The sequence below is a fragment of the Drosophila sechellia genome, chromosome 3R (assembly GCF_004382195.2).
Source record: "Drosophila sechellia strain sech25 chromosome 3R, ASM438219v1, whole genome shotgun sequence".
Classification (NCBI taxonomy): domain Eukaryota; kingdom Metazoa; phylum Arthropoda; class Insecta; order Diptera; family Drosophilidae; genus Drosophila; species Drosophila sechellia.
The window spans coordinates 29168231-29192291 of record NC_045952.1 but is presented as its reverse complement, the minus strand read 5'-3'; the positions used below and the strand labels follow the sequence as shown (position 1 = coordinate 29192291).

At 45.8% G+C, this 24061-nt stretch overlaps 1 protein-coding gene and 1 long non-coding RNA gene across 4 annotated transcripts; one reads left to right on the top strand and one right to left on the bottom strand.

The window, feature by feature from the left end:
* Positions 1-420: 420 nt before the first annotated feature.
* LOC6612910 (zinc finger protein 1) lies at positions 421-23291 on the bottom strand. Of its 2 annotated transcripts, XM_002037366.2 has the most exons (5): positions 22863-23291; positions 15760-15911; positions 14730-15464; positions 3531-5526; positions 421-3462 (listed from the first exon to the last, which is right to left on the bottom strand). In XM_002037366.2, the coding sequence occupies exons 1-5, from the start codon at positions 22957-22959 to the stop codon at positions 3269-3271; spliced, it is 3174 nt and encodes a 1057-aa protein (XP_002037402.2). In that variant the 5' UTR covers positions 22960-23291; the 3' UTR covers positions 421-3268. The 2 variants fall into 2 exon arrangements, with proteins under 2 accessions (XP_002037402.2, XP_032578633.1); XM_032722742.1 differs by lacking the exons at positions 14730-15464; positions 15760-15911; positions 22863-23291 and adding an exon at positions 5822-6012.
* Positions 6231-8221, top strand: LOC116801684. Of its 2 annotated transcripts, none has more exons than XR_004362166.1 (3): positions 6231-6313; positions 7728-8003; positions 8062-8221. It is a non-coding gene; the product is annotated as an uncharacterized LOC116801684 (long non-coding RNA). The 2 variants fall into 2 exon arrangements; XR_004362167.1 differs by lacking the exon at positions 6231-6313 and adding an exon at positions 7272-7388.
* Positions 23292-24061: the final 770 nt, after the last annotated feature.

Sequence of the window (24061 nt, the reverse complement as noted above, 5' to 3'; positions counted from 1 at the left end):
AGAGACGTTTGATTCTTCTGGGAAGGTGGGAAAAGTTTTAAATCGCTTATTATACAAAATATAATATTCAGGTTATTAATTCTCCAAGTTTAAACGAAAATTTCAGTTTATGTTAACATTACAGAAACATTAACAGGGGTACGTGGCGCCATCTAGTGGTAATTGTGTTCACTGGATATATTCGATATACAGCAAATTCTTTGATCGTTCGATTAATCGATTACAGACATGGTCACACTGATGTAAAAGGGCGCACTTTTTAAACTTGCTTAACTTCGCTTTTCTTGTTCAGAATTTAAATGCAATTTATTCAATATTTAGTCTCCCAAATTAACCCCGTATATAACAAAGAGCTGCGCTTAAATTTTAATAATTTTTTTTATTATTTTCACATTGTAAATTTAATAATTATAATAATTGTTTGTAAATTTATCAAGACAAAATTGTTTTATTCATTTATATGAATGCGCTTTTATCCACGTGGCTTAATTTGATTAAAATACATTTATGCGTAATATTTGAAATATAAGTTACTTGAATCGCTTTCATTCGTCTCTCAATATTCTCGGTTACTTTTTTTCGGATGTTTGGCGGTGTTTTTTTTTGGTTTTTGGTTTTTGGTGTTCTCTGACGAGCAATAAAATGAACATTTGATGCCGTTTCAACGAGGTGCTTAACTTAGGGATCGCTATTGTTGGACATAAAGTAAAACAAATAATACAAGTGTACTGGACTTCCTGCTCCGCATATTTACACATAGAGTGGGCGAACAACTTTAACAGAGAGCGGGGATTTGAAAAGTTGAGGACTTGGGGACTTGGGTGGTTGGGAACACATAAAACGATCCTCCTCCAGTTAAGTGTGTAGCGTATTTAAATAACTAACAATTGTTTATGTACGTGGGTGTTGTGTTGTGTAGCATAGTGTAGTGTGTATTTCATATAAGGCCCTAGAGTGCAAATATCCATCACAAACCACATAGTATTTGCGCTTAAAAATAAGTTCTTCTTTTAGTGTTTAAGTTAACATTTTGTTGTTGTTAAGGGGTTTCTTCAACTAGGCTAAGTATTTACGCGTGTAATAGTAATTATTGTTAAATTTATGCTAACGTGTGTGCGGCTGTATCCGAAATCTGAAGTATTCCAACTCGAGTTTAACAGTTTGCGCTTGTTTGCTTTTGCTTTTGGATTCTCTAGCTTTTGTTCTTGCGAAATAATTTACAAAAAATATATGTATGTACACATATATATACCGCCGATCGGCCTCCTCCTCGTTAAAATACAAGAATATAAAAACTAATTAAGTATTAAATGCATTTTTTTGTGAGTTTTTCTTCCTCTCGTTTTTTTTTTGCGTGTCTGGAAAAGCAAGAAAATCATGGGAGAAAATTCCTTGGACAAGTTAGACATCAAAAAGAAATGTTCGTTGTTCTGGAAACCTTGTTGTCTTCAACTAATTTTAGTCTGCGGCTAAGTAAGAAACGATTTTAATTGAACTTTGACCTGACTTCTCTTCCTCTTGGCTAGCACGGCAATCGAAAGCATTATCAATTATTAGTCATAAATTTATTGTCATGGCAAACATTACGATAGTTAATAGGGGCTTTGGTTGGTTTCGTTTTCGATTTTTCATTTTTGATTTTTGGTTTTTACATTTAGTACGCACATGGAATTTTGCTAATAGATTTCGCGAGACTTTTCCAAATGATTTCTTTTCGCTTTACATGCTAGTTTTATGTGAATATTGTGAAACGTTTTAATCGTTAAATAATCTGTAATAAGGCCAAATTAAGTTTTTCTTTTAAATATTAGCATTAGTTTAGTTTAGTTTAGCATTAGATTTAGATTTAGATTTATTGGGTTGTAGAGTGGCAAGCGGCAGCCGGAGGCCTTAAATGCATGACGTGCACCTTTGTGTGGGCGCGGCTCTGGCCAAATGGAATGATCTTGTAGGTGTTTGTGCTCATTTCGCGATTTAGGGGCAAGTTTAAATTTAAAGCGTAGTTCGAGAACGACTGGGGTTTTCTTAAGTAAGTGAGCTTGAAACGCGCGGCAAGCGGTGGGTTTTCCATTTAACATAAACTATATACGAAATGGGGGCGATTGGGGCGTGGACTTTACAATGGGGTGGCTTTAATACAGAGTCGCTGCTTAATACTTTTGTATCTGGGTGTGTAGCTTGTATTGTATTGTCTGCTTGTATTTTCTTCATTTCATTACTTTCTCTGCTTTCTTCTGTGTTGGTCCGGAGGTTGTGGGTGGAAATTCCTTTCGAGCGGTTGCGCAATGTCAACCCAGCCTGGCTTAACCGAAAACTAAAAGTTACAGCTTAAAAGAATACATAATCGTAGAAAATATACATTCACTCCATCAAGGAGTGGCTCTTTACTAACGATCGAGTTTTGAGTATTCTGCAGCACTTGGTACTGGTCTCTCCAGCTCCTCAAACTAAAAGCTAAAACATTAATGCGTAAAAAAATAGATAAAACGATATCTTAGGCGGGTGGGGGCCAAACAAAATGATTCAGCCCCCGCTCCAACTTAGGCGGTAAGCTAAGTTAAGGTAAACTAATAAAATACTAAGAACAAAGTGGTTGCAACATTGTGAAAATAATAAATTCGCTCAAACGAAAGGTTTTCAACTACGGCTTCTTACTTTTCCCCTGGCTATATGGCTATAAAAAATATTTCTCTCTTGCTTTTCTGACTCTGACTGGGTCTAAAGTGCATTTGGGGGTGTTTCTTTCAGTGTGTTCCTGCACATTTTGAGATTTTCTGTTCGTCGGTTTTTAAGTACAGCCTGTAAGTGCTGGCTTGGCTTGCTCGGCTCTCTCAGCTCAATTCTGAAACATCTTGGCGTTGAAGAAGTCGAAGGCGGGCGCGGACGTGGGCGTGGTCTGTGGCGGTGGCGGCGGCGGCAGCAGTCCCGCATGGTGGTGAAAGAACTGCGCCGCTGGGGGCTGGCCAAACCCGGAGCCAGAAAGCAATGGAGGCGGATGTGGAGCCGGCGGACGTTGCGCCTGCTGGCTGGTTGGCGGCGGCAGCATCACTCCACCTCCATTCCAGGAGAGCCTGTGATGCTGTTGCTGCTGCTGGAAGGCAGCCATGGCCGCCAGATGCGGATGGTGTGGGTGCTGATGATGCGGCGGGTACGGGGGGTTCCCCGCCGGAACCTGAACTCGACGACGGCCCCGGTTGCTGGCCGTCGCTGGCGGCGCTAGGGGATTGGCTCCTGGTTGGCAGGTGGGCGGCACTGAGGTGTCGCTTACCTATTCCCTGTAGGGCTTGCAGTAGGAATACCGGTGGTTCATGTGCTGGCTGTAGCTGCCCGAGTGCGAGAAGCGCTTCAGGCACTTGGAGCACTGGAAGGGCTTCTCGCCGCTGTGCAGACGCTTGTGCTCCGTGAGGTGGTGCTTGTGCTTGAAGGCCTTCGGGCAGTCCATGCACTGGTAGGGTCGTTGACCTGTTAGGGAAGATGCAAATCACGGAGTTAGTGGGGATTCTATGGTCATTGAAGTTCGTTCTACCCACCGGAATGCTCGTATTTGTGTCGCGCCAGCGAACTCTGCTTGGCGAAGGCCTTGTCGCACTGATCGCACACGTAGGGCAGATCGGGATCGCCAGCGTGTCCGTGGGTCTCCGCCTTGCCCCTCCGCGGTTTCGGTGGCATCAGGACGCCGGCGCCGAACTCGTCCTCGTGGGAGATGCGCGAGTCGTCGTCCCGCCACGAACGCTTCTCCGATCCACCGGGACTCAAGCTGGTGCCCCGGTAGTCGGGCAGCTTAATACTGTTCATCAAGGCATGGTTGGAAGCGAAGTCTCCGCCCGGGCGCATCTTAAACAGCGCCTCCATGGGCAGCGACATGGGCAGCATGTAGGGAGGTAGTCCCGGAAAGGCCTGGCCACTCCGAGGAGTGGACTCCAGCTGGCTATTTGGGGGCGAAGGCGGCGGGGCAGCTCCAAAGTAGAGGGCTGCCGCGGATGACGGTGAAATCGATGCCGGTGACATCGATGCGGATGTGGAGAACTTCCTGCTGAGATTGATTGCTTCGGGATTGAAGGCTTCTCCCGACGGTGGAGCTATGTACGGAGGCGAGCTCTCACTCTTCGGCGTGAGGGGATCTCTCTTCACAGACAAGTCCAGCGGTTGATCCTCCCGGGTTAGAGATGTCTGGGAGTCATTGGGCACTGACGGTGCTGCGCCTGTCGCCTGGTTGTTCTGGAAACTCAGCATTTTGCGCTCCCTGGAGCGGTTGTTCTGGAACCACACTTGAACCACCCGGGGATCCAGCTGCAGACGCGCTGCTATCATTCGGAACTCATCCCTACTGGGTCGAGCGTTCAGGGAGTAGTGCTGCTTCAACTGCTGCTGCTGCTCCTCGTTGATGGCCGTTCGCACGCGGACTTTCCGTTCGCCACTCTCCTGCCGGGGCTCCTCCTCCACATCCATCTCCTCGTCTTCCTCATCCTCTTCGCTAGCGGAGGCCAAGACGAAGGACGTGGCCTGTTGCTGTTGGAAGTGCTGCTCCAACTCCTCCTTGATCAGGCCACAAAGCACCTTCTCGTGCTGCACCAGCTCAGTGGGATGATTGAACTGCTTGGAGCAGCGACTGCAGCGCAGATCAGCGGCGTGCTCCACTGGGGCGTGTTCTTCCACTGGAGTTTGACGTTCCTCTGCTACGTTCAGGGGCTCCTGCTCCTGCTTGATTGCTTGTGAGGAGGAACGGTAGCTCTCTGGAGCGGGAGAGGCTTCCCTACTCTCCTCCCGCTTAATGGGAGTGGCTGCTTCGGTGGCCTCTGGCGTGGGTGCCCTCTCCTTGGTCTCCGGCTCCTCGATGTCCATCACCAGCTTGGGCTCATCGGGGGTCTCCTCCTCCTCATGCCGCTGCTTCTGCTGCTCCTCTCGCTCCTCCTCCCTCTGCTGCTGACCGGCGGCCGAAAGTTGCAGCAGCCTCTGGATGCTGTAGGGATGCACTCGAGGATCCAGGCCAGCTGCAGCCGCCATAAAGTTGTGGGGAAAGGCCAGCAGGGCCGCGTTCATGTAGTTCGGATGGAATGGCGGGAAGGGCGCGGGTGCCGCACTTCCACCTTGCACCTGCGCATCGCTGGCGAAGTAGCTCATCGGATGGGGTAGTCCCGGCAGCGACGGCTGCTCCGGCAGCTTGCCCTTTCCGTGCTCGGAGGGCGATCGCCGGGATCCGGAGGATGTGGAACCCGGGCTCTTCTCCAGGCGCTTCAGCAGAGCGCGGTTGTTGTTCAGCTTGAGGCCCATGCTGATGCACTTCTTGGAGGTCATGTGGGAGGAGAAGCTGCCCGAGTGCGAGAACCGCTTGCCGCAGTTGTCGCATCCGAAGGGCTTCTCGCCGGAATGGATCCTCACGTGCTCCTTGAGGTGGTGCTTGAACTTGAAGGCCTTGTCGCACTCCTTGCACTTGAACTTCCGCAGCAGCGCACTCTCGTCGTGGCTGATCATGTGCCTCTGCAGGCGGTACACGTTCGCGAAGGCCTTGTGGCAGATGCGGCATGTCTGCAAATAATAGGTAGAATGCGATTGTAGCGGGAACATGAGGAGGCTCTTAATGCTACGAGTAGTGGGAAAACTATATATGTATGTTATCCCTAGATACGCAGTACTAACTTCCTTCATTCGAAATTTATTGGAGGCATTTATTTCAATGAACTATTTAAATCTATTTGAAAAAGTTTTCGATGCCGATAGTTTGCTGTTAAAAAGTGCCACCTCTAGTTGGTAGCTTTCGCTGCCCACGCATCTTTCTCCCATTCCTCCCATTCTACGATCTTTTGTTTTTTCTCTCAGTTACCTTCTTGAGCGAAGAAGAGGAAGCCAGTAGGCAAGCGGCCGCCGACATTGTTGCTGGATTTTGAGGCCGTGCTACGGGGAATCAGGGGTAAAACGAAACACCAACGCACAGGTAATAAAAACTGTTTAAGACAACACGCGTATTTATTTGTTTTAAATTTAATGGCTTTCTAATTTGTTTCAAGGCGAGAGCTGCGACCACAAAAAAGCGGACCAAATCCAAAGCGACCGCGGAAAACAGGCCATTTTTTTGCTGTTCGTGTGTTTCTGAGTCGTAAAAATGGACGTTTTGTGATTTTGTGATATTTGGTGAATTGTGCAAACGTTTTCGAATGAAAATACGCCGAAACTCCAATTAAACGCGGCAATGAAAATGAAGAAAAAGCGAACGCGCACAGCACGAACGAAGGCAAAGAAATGAAAGACATGAAATGAAGAAGAGGACGAAAAAGAACGCGGAGTGCTAGACAGAGATGGCTATTTTCCAGCGAAGGTAGGTTGTCACTCCAAAAGAAAAGAAACCAAACAAAAACAAAGCAAAAGCTGCCCTCAGCTGTTGCTGCCTTCCACTAAAAATTCCACTTCAATTGGAAAATTGCGACACAATAAACAAAAGTGCAGCGGGGAGCATCAAAAAAACATCAATATGTTTCAGCAGCTGATGCTAATCAAATTTTCGGTTTTTCGGGGAGCGTTTTTGTTTGTGCTTTGATTTGTTTGGCAACAAATTGAACGCATCAAATAAAAAGGTGGAAATGGGAGTGGAAAGGAAAACGAAAGTGCAGCGCCGCTTTTTCCGCTTTCCCGACTTCCCGGCGTCTTCCACTTTTCCACTTATCGGCTGCGTTGAAAGATTTGCGGTACTTTGGCGGACAGATGGCAACACGTGTTGTTGTCCCCCTCCCACCTTCGGTCGTGTGTGCTCGCGTGTTTATGTGTGTTGTTTACCGTTCAGCCGTTGAACTTTCCAATAATTGCCGTTTCACCTTCGCTTCGATCGTTTTTCAGTTGTTATTCTTTCAAAATGCTTTATTTTCCAGATCGTAATCAGATCAAAAATCTAAATGCGATTCTAGGAATAAGTTAATATGATTAAATGATTCTCTTTTAATTCGTCGCCAGATAAAAATGGCTACTAAAGTCAAGTTCCACTGTGCTGTCTTGGACTTTGTCCCTGATTTGGGGTTACGGTTACTCATGAGCTTCAATTACGGCACATTGCGCATTAGTCATTAGCATCAACTCATAACCAATTTACCCACTCAGGATGAGATCACTCCGAAAAAACTATTAATACGTATTGTAATTAGTTTGTTCGTTAACGTGACACGGTGTTTATTGTTTTAGGCGTGTTGGGGAAAATAAAAATACATTTATAGCGCGGGCCTTCTAATTTGTTTGTGCTGCTGCTGATGGTAAAAAGTGAACGGAAAATGCTTTTCCTCATCTCGTTTCGACAGCACTAACAGTTTCCGTTTCCGCTTGTTGTTTTACCTGTGACGTCACCCCTCACCCCATTCTCATTCTGCAGGAAAAGTACCATTTTCGTGCGGCCATTTGTTTGTCAGGTGAGTGAGTGCGATAAATAGCTATAGTATAAAAATGGCCACCTGTTGGCTCACTCCCGCTCGCAAACGCACTCATACATGCACACTCACACAAGCGCAGTTCAGAACCCGTTATCTCTCCACATGAAGTCGGGCTGTCTGCATCTCTTTCGCACGCACTCACTTAATCAGGTTGCTCGGCTGTAAACAGCAATAACGCCTACCTAGAAATCGGAAACCATGGAACCACAGAGCCTAGAAACGTTACAGTGATAACTGACGAAAGATATTCATGACCAATAAATATAGAAGGGCATATTTTATATCAGTACATTAATATGTAACCTTTTCCCTTTCCAGATATTACCAACTCAAGCATAAATAGAAGTGTACGTGTGAAATCAACTATCCATCTTCCGAGTCTCTACTGTACACACCTCCCAGAGCGGACACTAAACCGCAAGAGCAGCTCACAATGGAAGCGCTTTGTTGTCGTCGGCGTTATCAATTAAATGTAAAGCGCGGTGCAGCGCAAACGAAATGAAAATGAAAATGGCAGCCGTGAGATACGCCACTCACACAGATACTATGTACAGATACTTGTTCGTTCGTATGTGCTGCACACGTTTACAAAAGGTAAGTTCCATTTGCGATGCGTCAGCCGGATTCTTCTTATGCGCTTTTGTTGTTACAGTTTGTTATTATTATATTTGCGATGAGCGGAAATGCCAATTGAAGCTACCTTTAACAAAGCCCCATGAAGATGCCAGCCACGGGGTTAACTGCTGATGGACGGACAGACGGACGGATGGACAGACTGTGTGCATGACTCAAGTGTTTTTCAGGGGAGCCACTCGAGCCGAAGCTGAAAATTGATTGATTCCACTAAGCGACTGGCCCGCGCACATGGAAATGGAAGCTAAATCCACTCGAGTGTTCAAGGTACAGTCTAACCTCCGTGGCATTAGTGTCGATAAGCCACGCACACGTGCGTACTACGTCCGCTTCGATCGCCCCTTCCTTTACACATGTTGCTAGCTGCTTAATTAATTAAATTTCATCTGAAGCGTTCGAAATGTGAGAGGGAAAGCGATTGGGCTGGGTACACACGGAAAAACGATGTAGATTATAGACACTTTGGATGAAAAAGATGTGGTTTTGGTCCTTCGACTCGGATCAAACCGATAGAAGCAGTTAAGATAAAAGTAATACCCAGAAGTGTAGCCTCTGGGTACTTTCACTGTTCACCTTAAGTAGACGCGGTTCAACTATGTACATATGTACATATGTATCAACCGAGTCTTTCGGAGCTGATAAGCGCACACTATCACTATCAATCGATTTCGAAAAGGAGTGTGTGCTCGTAAACAATCGAACCGCCGAGCGGATCAGGGCCGGGATGTCGAGTGGGATGCGGATTAGGTGACCAAAAAAATTACTAACCCCTCTCTATCTCTTCTCTTTGCAGATAACCTCGATCAGGTGAGTACAAAAATAAATATTACAAGTATTTGAAAGCAGCGGCAGGCTGACTACTTATCAGTAACTTATCAGTGTGAAATACCCAAATTCGAACGAAAACTAGCGACCACACGCAGTGGCAGCGTCTTCAAAGCGTTCGTCAAGTTTAATTGTACTGGGCGTAGTGTGCGGATGGTCCAGCAGTTGCATTTTAGCCTGGTTAATTGCGGGCGACAGGCCTTTTGGCTATAATTATAACGCATCGTAGGTGGGCGGCTGTCTTTGGACCGGGCCGAAAATGGTGCGCCCCACCAATAGACAAATCAAACGAACGAGACACGCTAAGATAATGTCTCGGCGCGGACAGAAAGCTAATTTGTGAACGTATTTCACGATTGCTGGCTGAAAAATGCCTTATGCACTGAGTGACATGGGAATTTGGCCATAATAGCGCGCATAATTGGCCGTAAAAGATGATCGTCCAAAGGGAGATCGTTCCGCTTTCAAAGTGTCAACCCCAAAGGCAAGCCAAACAATGTTGACAAAATACCGAACGATGTCGAAGTGGGGGAATACTATGTATGGGTACATTGGGGACCGAAAATCTATTGATTTTGGGATAGTAAAGAATGTTGGGTGGGATAACTTACATACACATGTTTATTTTGCTAATGAATTATCAAGCTAAACACATTGGTTTCTCTTGAAATGTAGCACTAGAGTTCTAAAGTTTTGGAACGCGCTGTATGCGGTTTGTCCGCATAGACTTGTCTATATTGTATCTGATAGATATAGAAGCGCACCTGTCGCCTGACGAAATGCGTAAACAAAAATAACAAAAAGCGACAAGCTCAAAGTTTCTGCTTCTGTTTTTGTTTTATGTGATTCTTTTGAGGTCAGGCAAATAGAAAAAAAGGCGGAATATTAACGACGCCACAAAGAAATGTTTAGCGCAAAAAGATGAATCGAGGGAGAGGAACTCGAGTGAAAAATACGACGAACATAATAGTGTCTGATCTCTAACTGCTTTATAGCGAAATACGCGACCCAATTTTTAGCTTATCGCCTGGCAGCTGCCGCCCCACAAGAAAATAGTACTAAGACATCAGTGGACTACGACTGATTAGGCTTTTCAAATGAATGAAACCCCAAGTCGGGCCTTTGACGTACCTTTCTGGGAAGGCAGAGAGAGGGAACTAATTGTAGTACCTCGTGGAATCGACGAGGTCGGGGGGTTATCGCGGGAAAACCTGATAATCCGGAGGTAGAGCTGCGGACTTCTGATCGGTTAATTTATTGTTTTTTGCCGAGGAACAATGAGGGATGCCATTACGTATTGCTGGGCGGGTTCATTAACTTTCCTCGGCGCGATCATCGCTGCATTAAGTCCATTGGAAAATTGATTAACACGCGCAGTTAACAGGGAAATACTTTTAGCCATCGCGGTCACTTCGCTGCCGCATTTCTCAATATTTTATGGCCGCTTTGTGCAGACGACAAACCCACACATACATATAGGGGATCTGCAGCAGCGCTGGGATTTAAAATTATTAATTTTCCATAAATCATCTCGAGTTCAGTCGGAGGCGCGGGTAAACATTTGCCCAAATTTCTGTTGCTGTTTCTGTTTCTGTCTGTGTTTCGTTTTCGATTTTCATTCGCTAACGCAGCGACAAATCAAATTTAATTGTTTATAAATAAAACGTTTTTCTCAATGATGAGGACGCCCTGATTTCGCTGCCATCGAGAGAGCTGCGAAATTAGTTGCGTATTAGGAAAACATAAATTAGGCGACGCCGCGGTATAAATTAAATTTATCACTCTTGATAAAAGCCACTGTCTTGGGAAATTATGGAAACGTGTCGCTGAAAAACATGATTTGCTGGCCCAGCAGATGCTGCGCTAAATTCGAAGTGTTGCGCTAACTTTTCCCAGTGTGGCTATCAGTTTTAGCTGGAAGTAGTTTTAATCAGCCGTTCCAATGAAACGCTCAAAGCTTTGCTAGTTTGGCTCATGCTAATCTAGGTTTATATGCACTTTCCAAAACCATTTTACAGTGTTCTAAAAGTCTGTTTAATGTACCAACCCTTTTAAGAACTTCAAGAACTGCAATTTGAAACTTGTGCTGTGACTTTCTCTGGAGTCGTCTTCAAGTGCAATCTCTTCTCACAATCAGACTGCCCAATGAAATGTCAAGTGCTCCAGTATCACATCGTTCCGTGTTCCTTTAGCCCCTCGACTTTTGAATTCCCACTCTGCCTGCGCATTTCTCATTAAACATATCAAGTAACAACCGCACAATAAACGTCACAAGTGAAAAAACCCACGGGACCCAGCGAGGAAAGCGGAAAAGTCGGGGGAAATAGTCTGAGGAATTTCCATGTGAGAAACTGCGCCACAAGCGGAGCCACATAATTTATGGCCCTCACGGTGAAAGTTGATATAAATCTCAGGAGTAACTTAAAAATAAGAGAAAGAAATGAGCAAGAAGTTTTAACTGCAGTCGAGCGCCTGACATGTGGAGTAGGCAGGTGGAAAACCTGGGGAAAACCAGGGGATATCCTCGAGGAAACAGGAACTCCCAATGATGATGATGATGTGTTTAGGGGAATGGGAACCATAAAAAATGATCCTAAGACAGGGGTTTTCATTTGAGAAACTGAAGTGGAAATGGAGATGCTCCAATTAGAGTCATTTAAAAAACTAAAATAAACTAAAATGATTTGTAAGCGTGTAGATCGACATTATGAGCCAATATAAATATCCTTTGCAACTAATTATAATATTTAAATGCCACTGACCATAAATAGTAGTCTCGCTGTGTTTAAAAGTTTTTTAATTTGTCTGCTTTAATTGCGAATAATTTTAAAACTTTTAACGGCAGCAAACGCCGGCTCCCCGTCACCTTTGAGCTTACGGAGTCCGAAAAAAAGCATAAAAATACATTTAAAAGTGGGTAGACGAGCAAATAAAGGGTTGAGCGAAATAAATTGCTATTAATTTTTCACTCGCTCCGTTCGTCAAGCGGCGCCCAAAAGACGACGACCCAATGTGGATATGTGGACTGGCAGCAGTGGCAGGACTCGCAGGATTCGCAGCACTCGCAGGACTACACCTAAAGTGCATATAATTTTTCAATTTGAATTGTCTGCGCCCTGCCCCAGTTTGTGGCGGCCAAAAAGGTGGCAAACCGGAAACGGAAGAGCGGAAGGCAGCAAGCCAACCCACCAAATGAGTTGTGGCCAAAAAGTTGCAGCCATGTGCGTTTGCAGTTAAGCAAATATTTAATTGCTGCACTTTTTCTGCTGAAAGTTGGCCAGGACCTCTGCTTTTTTCGCCCGTAATTTATGGCCTGCCATTTGCTCGGCCGTCTGCCCCTTTCGACCAGCCCGCCCCCCTACCCCTCCCCGGTTAATGATGTTGACCTTAAAAACAAATGTTGAAATGTTGCATCAACAATGTTGGATTGATACGCCGACCCCGCTGCCCCGCCGTCCAGTGTTGTCCAGCGCTTTAATGCCTTTTCAATACAATCGTTGCCTACTTTTGTGAGTCGACAGCCTGATTTCCATAATGAGCCATTTGTCTCGCTGGCCGAGGGGCGGCATTATTGTTATTTCTGGCACTGTTTTTGTTTGCCGCATAATTAATTGTTTTCACACATAATAATTTAATACGGCGAACACGTGTAAAAGCCAATGGCCAACAATATTAAATAAATGCAATGTGCCACATCAATTATAATTGGTTTGTTCGTATAGTTTGCACACTTGGCCATGTGTCAATGTGGCTGTTGCCATTTTGGCCTTTTCGCATGTGTTTAAATGTTTAAATGTCATTAACGAAGCCGTAAATTATATGCAACCAGCGTGGGCAACTGGTCGGGTGGCAAAGAGAGGCAACATACGCGGAGTTGCAACTCATAAACCTGCTCTTCAGCTCCAGAACTGGCCAACTTTATTAGCTTTTGGCCAGGCTGGCAATCATCGCGGCTTAGGTAAATATTAATAACGGCCAGCAGTCGTGAAAAGTGCAAAAAGGCAATAGAAGGGTTACTGTACAGTGGGCTAAGATAGGATTTTGGAGTATATTCAAGCAGAAAGATGTGATCAAAATTCTTGGAAAATCTACAACTAAAAGAAGAGAATACATTTGAGTATGCCTACTATTCTTTATTATCAAGATATGATTATTCAGGTTAGTCCCTTTGCAGCACTTTGCTCCACTGTTTGACGAAAAAACCTGAAATCTCATCTCGCATTTTTTCTGGGTGGTGTCAAACTTTTTCATTTCACTTGAGCTTTCTCCCCCCAAATGGGGAAGGTAAAAGATACAGCCCCCGAAAAAAGCATCATACACGAAAAACAACAACAAACTAGCCATATGAATTTATGACCAGCAGAGGTGGGGGAAAACTTTGGATGGAGACTGTATTCTGTATTGGGGGAGTGCAACAAAATTATAATTTATGTGGCTTTAATGGCCGCTGGGTAGCTCCAAGGTGAACCAGTGCCTGCTCCGCCTCTCCCTGTGACCCCTGACCCGTCTCCACTTTCTCCTTATCGCGTATGTGACGTACGAGGCAGGCCCGGGTATTTTCTTTTTACAACTCGTGTGCCGCAACATAAGGCCAAGATGGCGACGAAGGACAGGAAAAGCGGAGGCGAGTGGAAAACCAAGTGGGCGGGGTCGTGCGGTTAGGTGTTATCAGGTTCCACTTGCCTGAGGCAACATTCATTTCAATGCCTTATCACGCAGGCAGGCCTTAGAAAAAACAACAACTGCACAATTGGGAGTTATGAGCGTGTGACTGACAGTCTTCCCCCATATTTCTACATATTCCTACAAACACACACTTTTTATGCCCCATGTGATAACACCCCCAATTGTTTTTCCCCGTCGCCGCCATTGGGGAATTTCGTTTTTAATATTTTTCCTTCGGTCCGGTGAACGCCTACGTTTTATTTTTATGCCCCTTATCATAGTTTACTATTGTTTTGTTGTTGCCCCACGCCGATAAAACAAAAGTCGAATGGCGGTAGGCGGTAGGCGATAAGAGTGAGGCGCGTTTCTCGAACGCGTCTTTAAAAGTGCCAGTGCTTGGGGCACTTGCGTGCACGGAGAAAAAAACCTTGAGGTCATATGTGAAAAAACTAAGTTCCAAGTGAGTAGTTCACTCTTAGTCACTATCGGGTGTGCTGTTTGTTTTTCGAAATATGTATATCTTCGCTACTGGCGTTGCTGTTTTTTGACGATTTGTCAACAGGAAATGTGCATAAGGTTGGCTCGGGATCCGGATCGGATGGCCTGGGGTTTGATTGGATGCCGTACTTGGCACCGCACTGCCGTTATCGGTTGGCTCATTTCCCGTTAGCCGCGAACAAAGCCCACGCATTGTGCTACGTCCGCCGTGATGTGTTCAAAGATCAAGTGCCCCCAGAACCACCTCCTACCATCCCTGCCCGCCGGCATCCATCTCGGTGATTCTGACTCCGACTACGCATGAGCAGCGATCTCCAACACGTAAGCAGGCGAAGGGGATAAGAACAAGTAACTCCTCTTATCGGACGCTTCCAGGAATTTCGATCCTCGCACCGCATTCCGCTGGTTTAGTCACTGGGTTCCACGGCTCCTCGAGCTGATTGTCTAACCAGAAAACAATATTTTCGACATGTCGTGACTAACTCAAAGCTATTATTACTTCTCGGAAATATGCGTGTATATAAAATATTCCTAAATATTATTAGGTATACTATAAACTCTGCCTCATTCCCTACAGAACTTCAGCCTTGACATTCTTGCGATATCTCTACTCTTTAAATAGTTCTTTGGATATAACATTAGCACATTGATAAGCTCTGTAAATGGGTCCTACTTTTGGATGGTTGTGTTTGAACTCACCTGGGAGACATTGCTGACCGCCGCCGGACCGCAGGGCGAGTGGAGCTGCTCGTGCTGCTCGAGTTGCTCGCGGCTGGCGAAGGAGGCGGTGCACTGCATGCAGGGATAGGCGCCACTCAGGTCGCCGGTGGTGGAGCCCGGACTGGAGGTGGAGCGCGGGGCGCTGAGGTCCAGGTCGTAGGCGGAGTTGCTGCCCACGCTGCTGTTGCTGCCGGGCAGTTGCGGCGGCAGCAGTTGCTGCATGGCCATCTGATGCTGCTGCTGCTGCAGTTGCTGCTGCTGGTGGTGTTGCTGCTGCTGGTGGTGTTGCTGCTGCTGGTGCTGCTGCTGTTGGCTGGGCGAGCTGGCGGTGCGGGCGGACTGCATGGCCAGGGAGGCGGCGGCGGCCATGAACTGAGCGTGCAGGTGCGGCGGCAGCTGGGGCGGCGGGTGCTGGAGCTGGGCAAAGAGGTCGCCGGGGGTGAGGGAGCCAGGTGAGCACATGGGCGACATTTTGTTGGCGCTGTTGTGGTTCTTGGCCAGCTCGCTGTTGTTGTTCATGGACTGGCTGCTGGTGCTGTTGTTGTTGGCGTTGGCGGTGCTGCTGTTGTTGTTGCTGGCCAGCGGCGACTTGGCGTACCGCCTGCTGCTGCCGCTCATGTTGCTCTGCTCGTCCTCGGCATCGCTCTCCGGCTGGGCAGCTCCGCAGTTCAGCTTGTCGTGTGGATGCTCGCTGGCAATGTGCTCGCTGAGGGACTGTGTAAGTGAATAAAAAGGATTTAAATTTATTACTTGATTAAGATGGCGCTTATCTGGCGTTTAGCCCCATGAACTTAGCCCTATTATCTTTGAGTTCAAAACCATAATCACTTGATATTTCCCCCACTTTAATCTTACTGACGAAAGTTCTTTAATTGCGTAAGTTAAATAACTGTTAAATTACTGAAAACCAATTTCCAAGAATTAGTTTTAATTGTTTTGTGTTTTTTAATGAGTAATAATTATTTGTACTGCTTAGTAACTAGGCCTTTTATGGATATCCAAATCTTACCTGATACTCGGTGAATCGCTTGTGGCACTGGGTGCACTTGACCAGGAAGGCATCTGCAGCGGCACCTGGCTGGTTGGGGTGGGCATCCTGGATCCCACTGGATCCCTTCGGCGACTGGTTGTGGTGGAGCAAAGTGGAGGCCAGCGAGGGAACTGCGGAGAGATGGGGAGGAAAACAAATTAACTGCCAGATCGTTTAAGAACCATAAAATATGCAAAAGGGAACTCGAAAACCAAATGAGAAGTATGGAGTGTGAGTGGGGCGAACTGCTGGCTGAGGTGCTGCAGAATCCACAGAGAGAAATTCGGGGCTAACTTACATATCAAGATGAGAGAAGTATAAGTTATGACTTGTTTAGAAGGGAACTTTAGAGTAACAAAGAAAATGTATGGCTTTTAAACTGAATGGTTGATTGAATCTTATTTTCTCTGTGTTCCCAAGAACTGGTGGATCGACTTAATTTCGTGGCAAATCAACTTCGCAGGCCTTCACGCAAGACTGAAATCCGTAGAGGCGATGATCTCATGGTTTCTTTCGATCCGCCACAGAAACCAAAAAAAGCAAGAAAATAAAACAGAAACGGGCAAAAGAACCGAAGAAAAGAAGTGGAAGAATTGAAGAACGCACGCACACTTGAGAGAGAAGAGTTGACTTAATCAGTTGAAAAAAGCGTTCAGCCATGGCGAAGAGAGGAAAGAGACGGGCTGTGTGGGGCAGACAGAGAGGCAAGACGCGGTCCCAGAAGATTGCTGTTGCTTTGTTCCCCCGAGGGTCACTCAATTGCCCTCTCGCTCTCGCTCTGAAATTTTGTATCTGTATCTGAGAAGGTGGAATACTTCACAAAATGGAGTTTCTGTTCTTTGGGTCTTCTGTTTGTTTTTCCTATAGAGTGAGTAGAGGGCACAACAGAGCGAGTCTTTGTTCCCATTGCCATTTGATCGCTACCTTAATTTAAGCCAATTAACTGGCGGCAGACGAAGACAGATACTCAGATACTGGAATACTGGAATACTCAGATGCGCGATACTCACATACGGGCACTGAATGAATGAACCCTGTTTTATCGCCACCTTTCTGCCAGAAGTATCTGTATCTGAGGGCTGTCGGTTCAATCAAGCGCAATCTACGAAAGTTCATTGCACGTTTTCACTTTCAATAGTTGCAATCTTAATTGATTTCGATGCGGGCTCCGATCGAAAAGGAATTAAAACCGCTGATGATGCTTCATCGCTGGATGCCTCCCACCTTCTCACTTAAGAAGCCATTAAAAGTCATTATAGGACAACAGCTGACACACGTAGATCCCTATTTTTGTATTCCGTATCTTCGGACTATATGCTATGTATACAGAGAGATTATAATTTTGAGTCCAAGAATTTATATCGCCTGGTCCGCCTAATGACATTTTTATTGAAAGTTGTAAAACGACAACACTTTTTTATGGCCCTACATTTTGTTTCATCAGCATAATGTGCTCCAAAGGAAAATGCTAGTGGGGAAAACGTGGAGCTCAACAAGTGTGTCACCAGCTCATTTAGCCCAATCAATTCTTCATAACCGAGGAATTATTAACGCAATCGGTTTTACACTTTTATTTTTCCGCCCCGTAACGCTGCTGAAATATTGAAAGTGTCCCGCAAATTAATTTCAATTTGTGCGCCGCCGAAACGAAGTGAAAAGGAATTTCTTGTATTTGTTTCTGCTTTTTTTTCGGAACGGAACTCGAGCGTTTTTCGTGTATTTCTATAGGTTCGGTCTCATCTTTCGGTTTCAACTATTTTGCGGCCAACGCGGACCAATTGAAGTTGATTGATAGTGTTAGGTGTGGGGCGGAGAAATCGGAAGAGAGAGCGACGGGCATTTGAATTCTTCAAAGAAGAAAGAAGGTATTTGAAATCTTCCATTTCAACCTGAACTTTATGATAGATACTATAGTTAAGCATTTTGAAAATACATTCTAAAATTCAGAGATATGAAAATAAAAGCCACGAATCTCCTGCTTTGACAGTTGCCAAAATGTTGATTGGGGCATTATGTTTTTTATTTTTTAGGACGTTTGCGAGGGGGGACTTCTGGGGCAATTTATGTTCGGCCGCACGTTTGCCAAAAACAAAACCAAAACGCCAGCAATCAAAATCTAGCCGAGGGGAAATCTTCTGGAACGATGTCAAGTGTTTGCTGCCGATTCGGATTCTGTTTTTTTTGGTTCACCTGTGCAGTGGAAAACACGCGCAGCGAAAAATATTCGAAAATAGGGTAGATAAACGGATGTGGGGGAGGTCTGAATATTATAAATAATACGTAGATGGGCAGGCGGCGTAAATCAATGGCAAAATAAGCGAGAAAAGATACATTTGTATCTGCAGCATGGACGGACACCCACTAATTTTATGTGCTCGTTTTTATTGCCAACTTTTATTAGCCAGACATATTTCGACTAAGCCCGGCTAATGCAAATTTATTTATTTCTCCTGCGCCGTTCTACGCTTTTGAAAATTCAACATTTTCATGCGAATAATTTATTTGCTCCTCGAATTTTCCACCTGACTTTCCCCAGCTTTTCCGCGCTGCCAGTGGCCAAAGTGTTTTTTAATATTTCACTGACAGCCGATTGTCACGACAATTTTCGGCGCTCCGGCGTCGACAGGTGAGGGAAATTCTTTGGGGCCCGGAAAATTGTTTAGCGATTGCTGACGCAGTTGCAGACAAATGGACGACAGGTGGCGCCCGCTGGCGAAGCGGGGTTCGATGATATTTAATGCAAATAAACATAAATTCTAGCACTTAATTATAAACAGACCTCCGGGCCTGCGCTCATTTGCAGTCAATGAACGTGGTTAGCATATTTATGATATAAATTGCCTGCAAATGAGAGCGAGTGCAAAAACACTTAGTACAGAGCTAGCTAATTCCCAGTGGAAAAACAAACCATGAAAAAAGGGGAAAAAGCGAAAAACGACACTATCAGACGGTCGCAATTAATTTGTAAATGAAAACCTGTGGGAAGGTTTACGGCTCAGTTGTTTGCCTCGTCGAGTCGCAGACGTGCGAATATTTATGGGCGCAATCGAGTGGAGAACGAGCCCGTCTCGAATCGAATCGAATCGGAATTCCAGGAGGGTCCAAGTCCGATCTCAAGTGGCAATCGGCTTTGGGCACAGCACACATGTGAGCGGCATGTGGAGTTGTCCCGATAATCGCTCTAAATTTGGAATGCCCTTTCGAGGGCTTGCCTACCTAGAGATCCGTGCACTGGGAACAATTGCCAGCGAAAGATACGCATTATATGAAGGGGTTTCTGTTCGTTCACTGCAGGCTCACTCCTCACTCCTTCAAAAATGCGACTTTGAAGTACCAGTTTCTTGCAGTGTCGCACCTTTGCCCTGGTCTACTCTCCACTTTCGAATGGGCACAAAGGTGGCCACGTTGTGTGCCCCTTCAAGTGGCAAATGCAAAGGTGCAGATTCGGAGCCAGACGATCGCCTATAAATAGAGTTCTCCTTTCTGCCCTTTGCTTTATTTGTTTGTTCAGCAAGCTGATGCTGCATGCTGCTTGCTGCTTGCTGCCTGCTGCATGTTGCACGTTGCACGTTGCTAGTTGCTGCTGCCACGTTTATTTTATTTGTAGCATTTTGCTTTGCTGAGTGTGAAATTTTAATAGCCAAGCGAGCCGTGTCCGCGTTCGTGTCCCTGTCCTTTTTTCCCTGCATCTGCACATATGCACATATATAGTAGCTCTATCTGGAGGGTAGGGAAACATATGTGTCCCGGGGCGAACTATTTCTGCGATTTACCTTGAAAAAATATGCAGAAACGCGTGTGATGTCGTGGTGTGGGCGTTCTACGCTCTGAAATTGGAGTTGCAGTGCGTTGGCGAGCCGAAAGCAATTAGAGAAATATGCCACAGAGGTGTGTTCAAAGCAGGGAAAATCGTGGAGGAAATGCCCGGCCATCCATGAGATACTTTGGCATCCTGTTCCTCAAAGGCAGCGAAGTAGTTGCTTTGATTAGTTTGAATAATATGTAAAAAATCTTAATACTATGAAGCACTTTAACGATAGTGATGAGTTATTTGGAATTCCTTATTAATATACATGTATAAATACCGAACTGAATTCGAAAAACTGAAGCTTCAGCCAGCTGAAATGTACTTCATTAATTCAGCAAGTTACAACCAAAGTTGGGCTTAACTTGGCTAATTGATATTCACTTGGTCCTCTCGACTCGTGTATAAATTGTACGCCCTCGAATAAAAAAACTCCGAAATAGAGCCCATCGAGTGCAATTGAAACTTTTTCAGCTGGCGCTACCACAATAGAGCTGTTGACTATTTTTGTTTATTTAAAACTTTTAACAATTATTGTGCAATTGTGCGAAATTTATTGCAATTGAACGCCAATCAGAAGGGAAGTGAACCCTCTCCGCCCCACCATTTCATGGCTTTCCCCGGGTTTTCCACTCCGGTTTTTCCCAATGACAGCCACCGTTAACCAAAATCGTTTACATGTTAAATTGTGCCTGCTCACTCCTTTTTTTAGAGCCTCCTTTTTGGCGCTGCAATTTTGCCTGCCCTTTGGCAACACCTTTTTTCAGGGGGGTTGCAAGGGGGTGGCAATGGGGGCGGTGGGGCTGGGAGCACCCTTTTGTTTGCGCCGATTTTTTGGCACTTTTTTTCGGGGGGCAGCACGGGTAGCAATTGTTGTCTCGTGGAGCGCGGCGGGCATTAAATAAATAAGAAAAAATATATTCGCAAGGAGGCGGGCTGCATTCCGTGCAATTTTCACTTTACAACTGTTTCAAAGTTATCTTTGTTTCAATTGTGTGCACGACGGCGGCAAAAAGCGAGCAGCAAAAAATATTGGCAAACAATTTACTTTTTGGCCAAAATGAGAAATAAAAGTAAAATGTGGCAAATAATTTGCCCAAAGCTGCGGCAGGTTGAACACGGAATAAAGGGAATCTGCAGCAGGATATCAAAGAGGACTTTCCCCTCATTGATTTATTGTCCTTTTGTGTTTGTTGCAAATGGGGAGCTTCCCTTCTCTATATTTTTTTGCTCTGTAGCCTGGCTCAATTGCAATTTAAAGACACAGTCTGTTTATTTTGGGCAAAGTCGGGCCGAAGGCTCCAACTCCACTTGAGATAGGCATCGGCAAAATTAATCATCTTTGCATGCCAGTTGCCAGATAGTTTGTGGGGCCAAGTTTGTTTAATTTCGATTACCAGCTGGCGGGCAGAGTCCTGTGCTCGGCGAAAGATGCAGGATGAGCCGTCCAGGAGTTATAAATGGCAGCACCGACAGCACCAGCATATAAAACTGACATCCACTGACAGCAGCCAAAATGATTAATTAGACAGGAGGCAATCTTGGCGCTGGAACACACTAGGTATTCCCAATCGAAGATGCAAATGTCAGATAAATGTTTAATTTCTGCTCAGTGTGAAGATGGGTGAAAATGGGAATGGAAATCAGCGCTGATTTAGTGGCTAAATACATTGAGTATATTTAGCAAAGGGGCGTAGTCGAAGGTGATAACAGGCGACAGGTTTTCGCCAGGGCGAAATCTTTGATTTACGGCATTTTGGAGCCGTTTCGAAATGCGACACAACACACGCCGAGCAGCCGGAAAATTAGTACAACTTGACTAGCTGGCTGGCTGACTAGCTGGCGTTTTCCCCCGGCTTTTCCAAAAGCCCAGCGAACAGCATTTCGTATGTTGCCGGCGATTAATATCCATCGCAGTCGCAGCTGCCCAGCGCCATCAAGCGGCTCGGTTTGGCCAGGGAAGAGATGGAAAACAACCGGAAAGTATACGGATCGGAGATACGTATGTGGGCCAACCTGTGCGCAGCCATCTCTGATCGATTAGCCAAACTATCGTGTTCGCGGGCTTTTAGTTCCGCCCACAGAGAACGGAGCTGCTTAAATAGCCATAAATTATAATTTATGGCTGCGGTGTTGCCTCCGTTTCCACCGAACATGTGCAATTAATCCGTCTCCTTAGCTGGCTTATCAATTGTCAGAGGCGGAGTGGACCGGCACCGGCCGAATCGTGGGCGTTCCCCACATTGCGCCATCCCCAATGCTCCCCGCTAAGCGTTTTCAATTAATTTCGGCTCTTTCACACCTTCCATTTCAGCCGATGAGCTCTGCCCACTGACAGTTTTATGCTTTGTTTACACTCGATAAACAGAGTGGCAAGCGACCAGCAGTATGGCCATAAAACAGGTTCTTCAATGGAGGTGCGGCCTGCGTGGTAATGATGGTGTTGGCCAAGTTAGCTACCTGTCGTCTGCTTTCAACCTGCGCATGCGGTTTTCCTGCTCAGGGGTAGCTGCTACCTGGTTCTCGGTGGGTGGAGATTACTGGCAAGGCGGCGGTGCTGTTTCGGCGGTGCCAACAAATCAAATTGAGATGTGGCTGCAATTGGTCGGCGGCCACTGGGAGGAACTGAGAGGAGGCTATGCCCCGAGGGCAGGGAATAATGCCATTATTCAAGATCGACTGGCCGTCTCTCATGCGTGAAGAGCGTGATATGGCCAAGACATATAAGAAATCGAATGATCTGCCATGTTAACCCGTACTAAATTTAACTATATATAGTTATAGCTCATGGAAAAGGACTTTAATAGCTAAATCGAATGATTATAGTTCAACAACAATACGTTATTTAAGTGCTCAAAGCGCATAGAAGTCGCACAAAGTGACCCACTTTTCTTTCGGTGTGCTGATCGAGCAAACTTTTCGGGCTCGCTCTCCTTTTTGAGAACCGGAGCCCGTTCTCTGCGTAGGAGTAGGTAAGGGTAATTCGAGCCCTGCCTCGATCCTTACTCATCGTTTATGAGTTTGTTTTTCTATAGCTTCTCATTCTTACGATCCCCTGAGGTGGAGACCACACATACACCCAAGATGGCGGATGGTTTCTGGGAAACTGCTAAGCTTGCATGTGGCTCTTTATTGAATCTTCAAATCGAAGCTACCGAGACTTGGCGCGCGAATCACTCGAACACAAAGTTCCACGGCACGGCTGGCTGATAATGGAGGCGGGTTGGGTATGAATCACCCGAGATCTGTGCTCCAGATCCGCGTTCTGATCACTTACACTGCATGGCGAAGGGGGAGGTGGAGGGCATGCTCTGCTGAATGATGGTATCCTCTTGGCCGAAACGTGAAGACGACGGCGCCAGACAGGACAACATTTGGAATGCTTGTTGCAACACTTGCTCTACTTCGATGCGGATAGTTTGCTTGGCTAGTTGGCTAGTGGGTTCTTCTGGGCTGGGCGTTATTTCTTTCTTATAGAGCACACACGTGTGGCGGCCATTTGGGCAAGGGCCTTGGGTTTTTATCTTTCGAACATGGGAAACACTGGGATTTTTCTTCGCGATGCGCCGCTGCGAGTGTCGCGTTTGTTTTTATTTTGTGGGCGATTTCACAGATCTGCGTTCTATATCTGCGTGATTCTACTGTGTGCTGCTCAGAGTTTTCTCTGTGGGGGAGCGACGCGTGTGCTGCCGTCGCGACGTCTACGATGCAACTGAATTCAGAGTTCTAACTTTCGCAGCATCAAGCCAAATCCGAGACCGAAACAGAGACCGACGTCCTCTACCGAATCCGTCGGAGGCGAACTGAGCGTTTCGGGCGAGGGCGATACGGGGTTCTACGGGGTTTCCACGGAGAGCGAGTGAGAGAGGGCGGCGCTGCTTGTGTGTGTGCTCCGTGCCACCACCAGCATAATATAACGGTGTAACGGTTCACCGTTCCGATGTACGAGGTGATTCGGGCGGTGGTAGTGTGTTGGTGCTCTAATGCTCTGATGGGGGGTGTGTTGGTGGTGGTGCCAGAGCAGCGAGAGCGCTTTCTGCTTAACATAACAGCTCGCTGTTGTCGCATATCGTAAATGTTAAGCGCTGTTGGTGCCTCTCCTCTCGTAGTCCCGTGACGTAAGCACTACGTAAGGGTGGCCCCTTCTGTTCATCGCGCTGCTCGTAAACATATGGCCGTTATGCGGGATTTGACTAAATTAACATTTGCCCAAATTTCGTTTTTATTGATAAAGCGACTTATGAGTCTTTCCATTAACTTTTCCGCCAACCATCAAATTTATTTCGGTGTTATTTCGTTAATATTCTGTGCTGCTGGGTATCAATATTGAAGTGTAGAGCTTAAGTGATTTACATATTTAATTGTTCTGATTAGGAAATATTTTGAATAAACAGTTTAATACTCAGAAATAAATGCGAATCAACAGACATTCCCAGAATAGAACAGCAATAAACTTGTTTAATTAAATTAATTCCC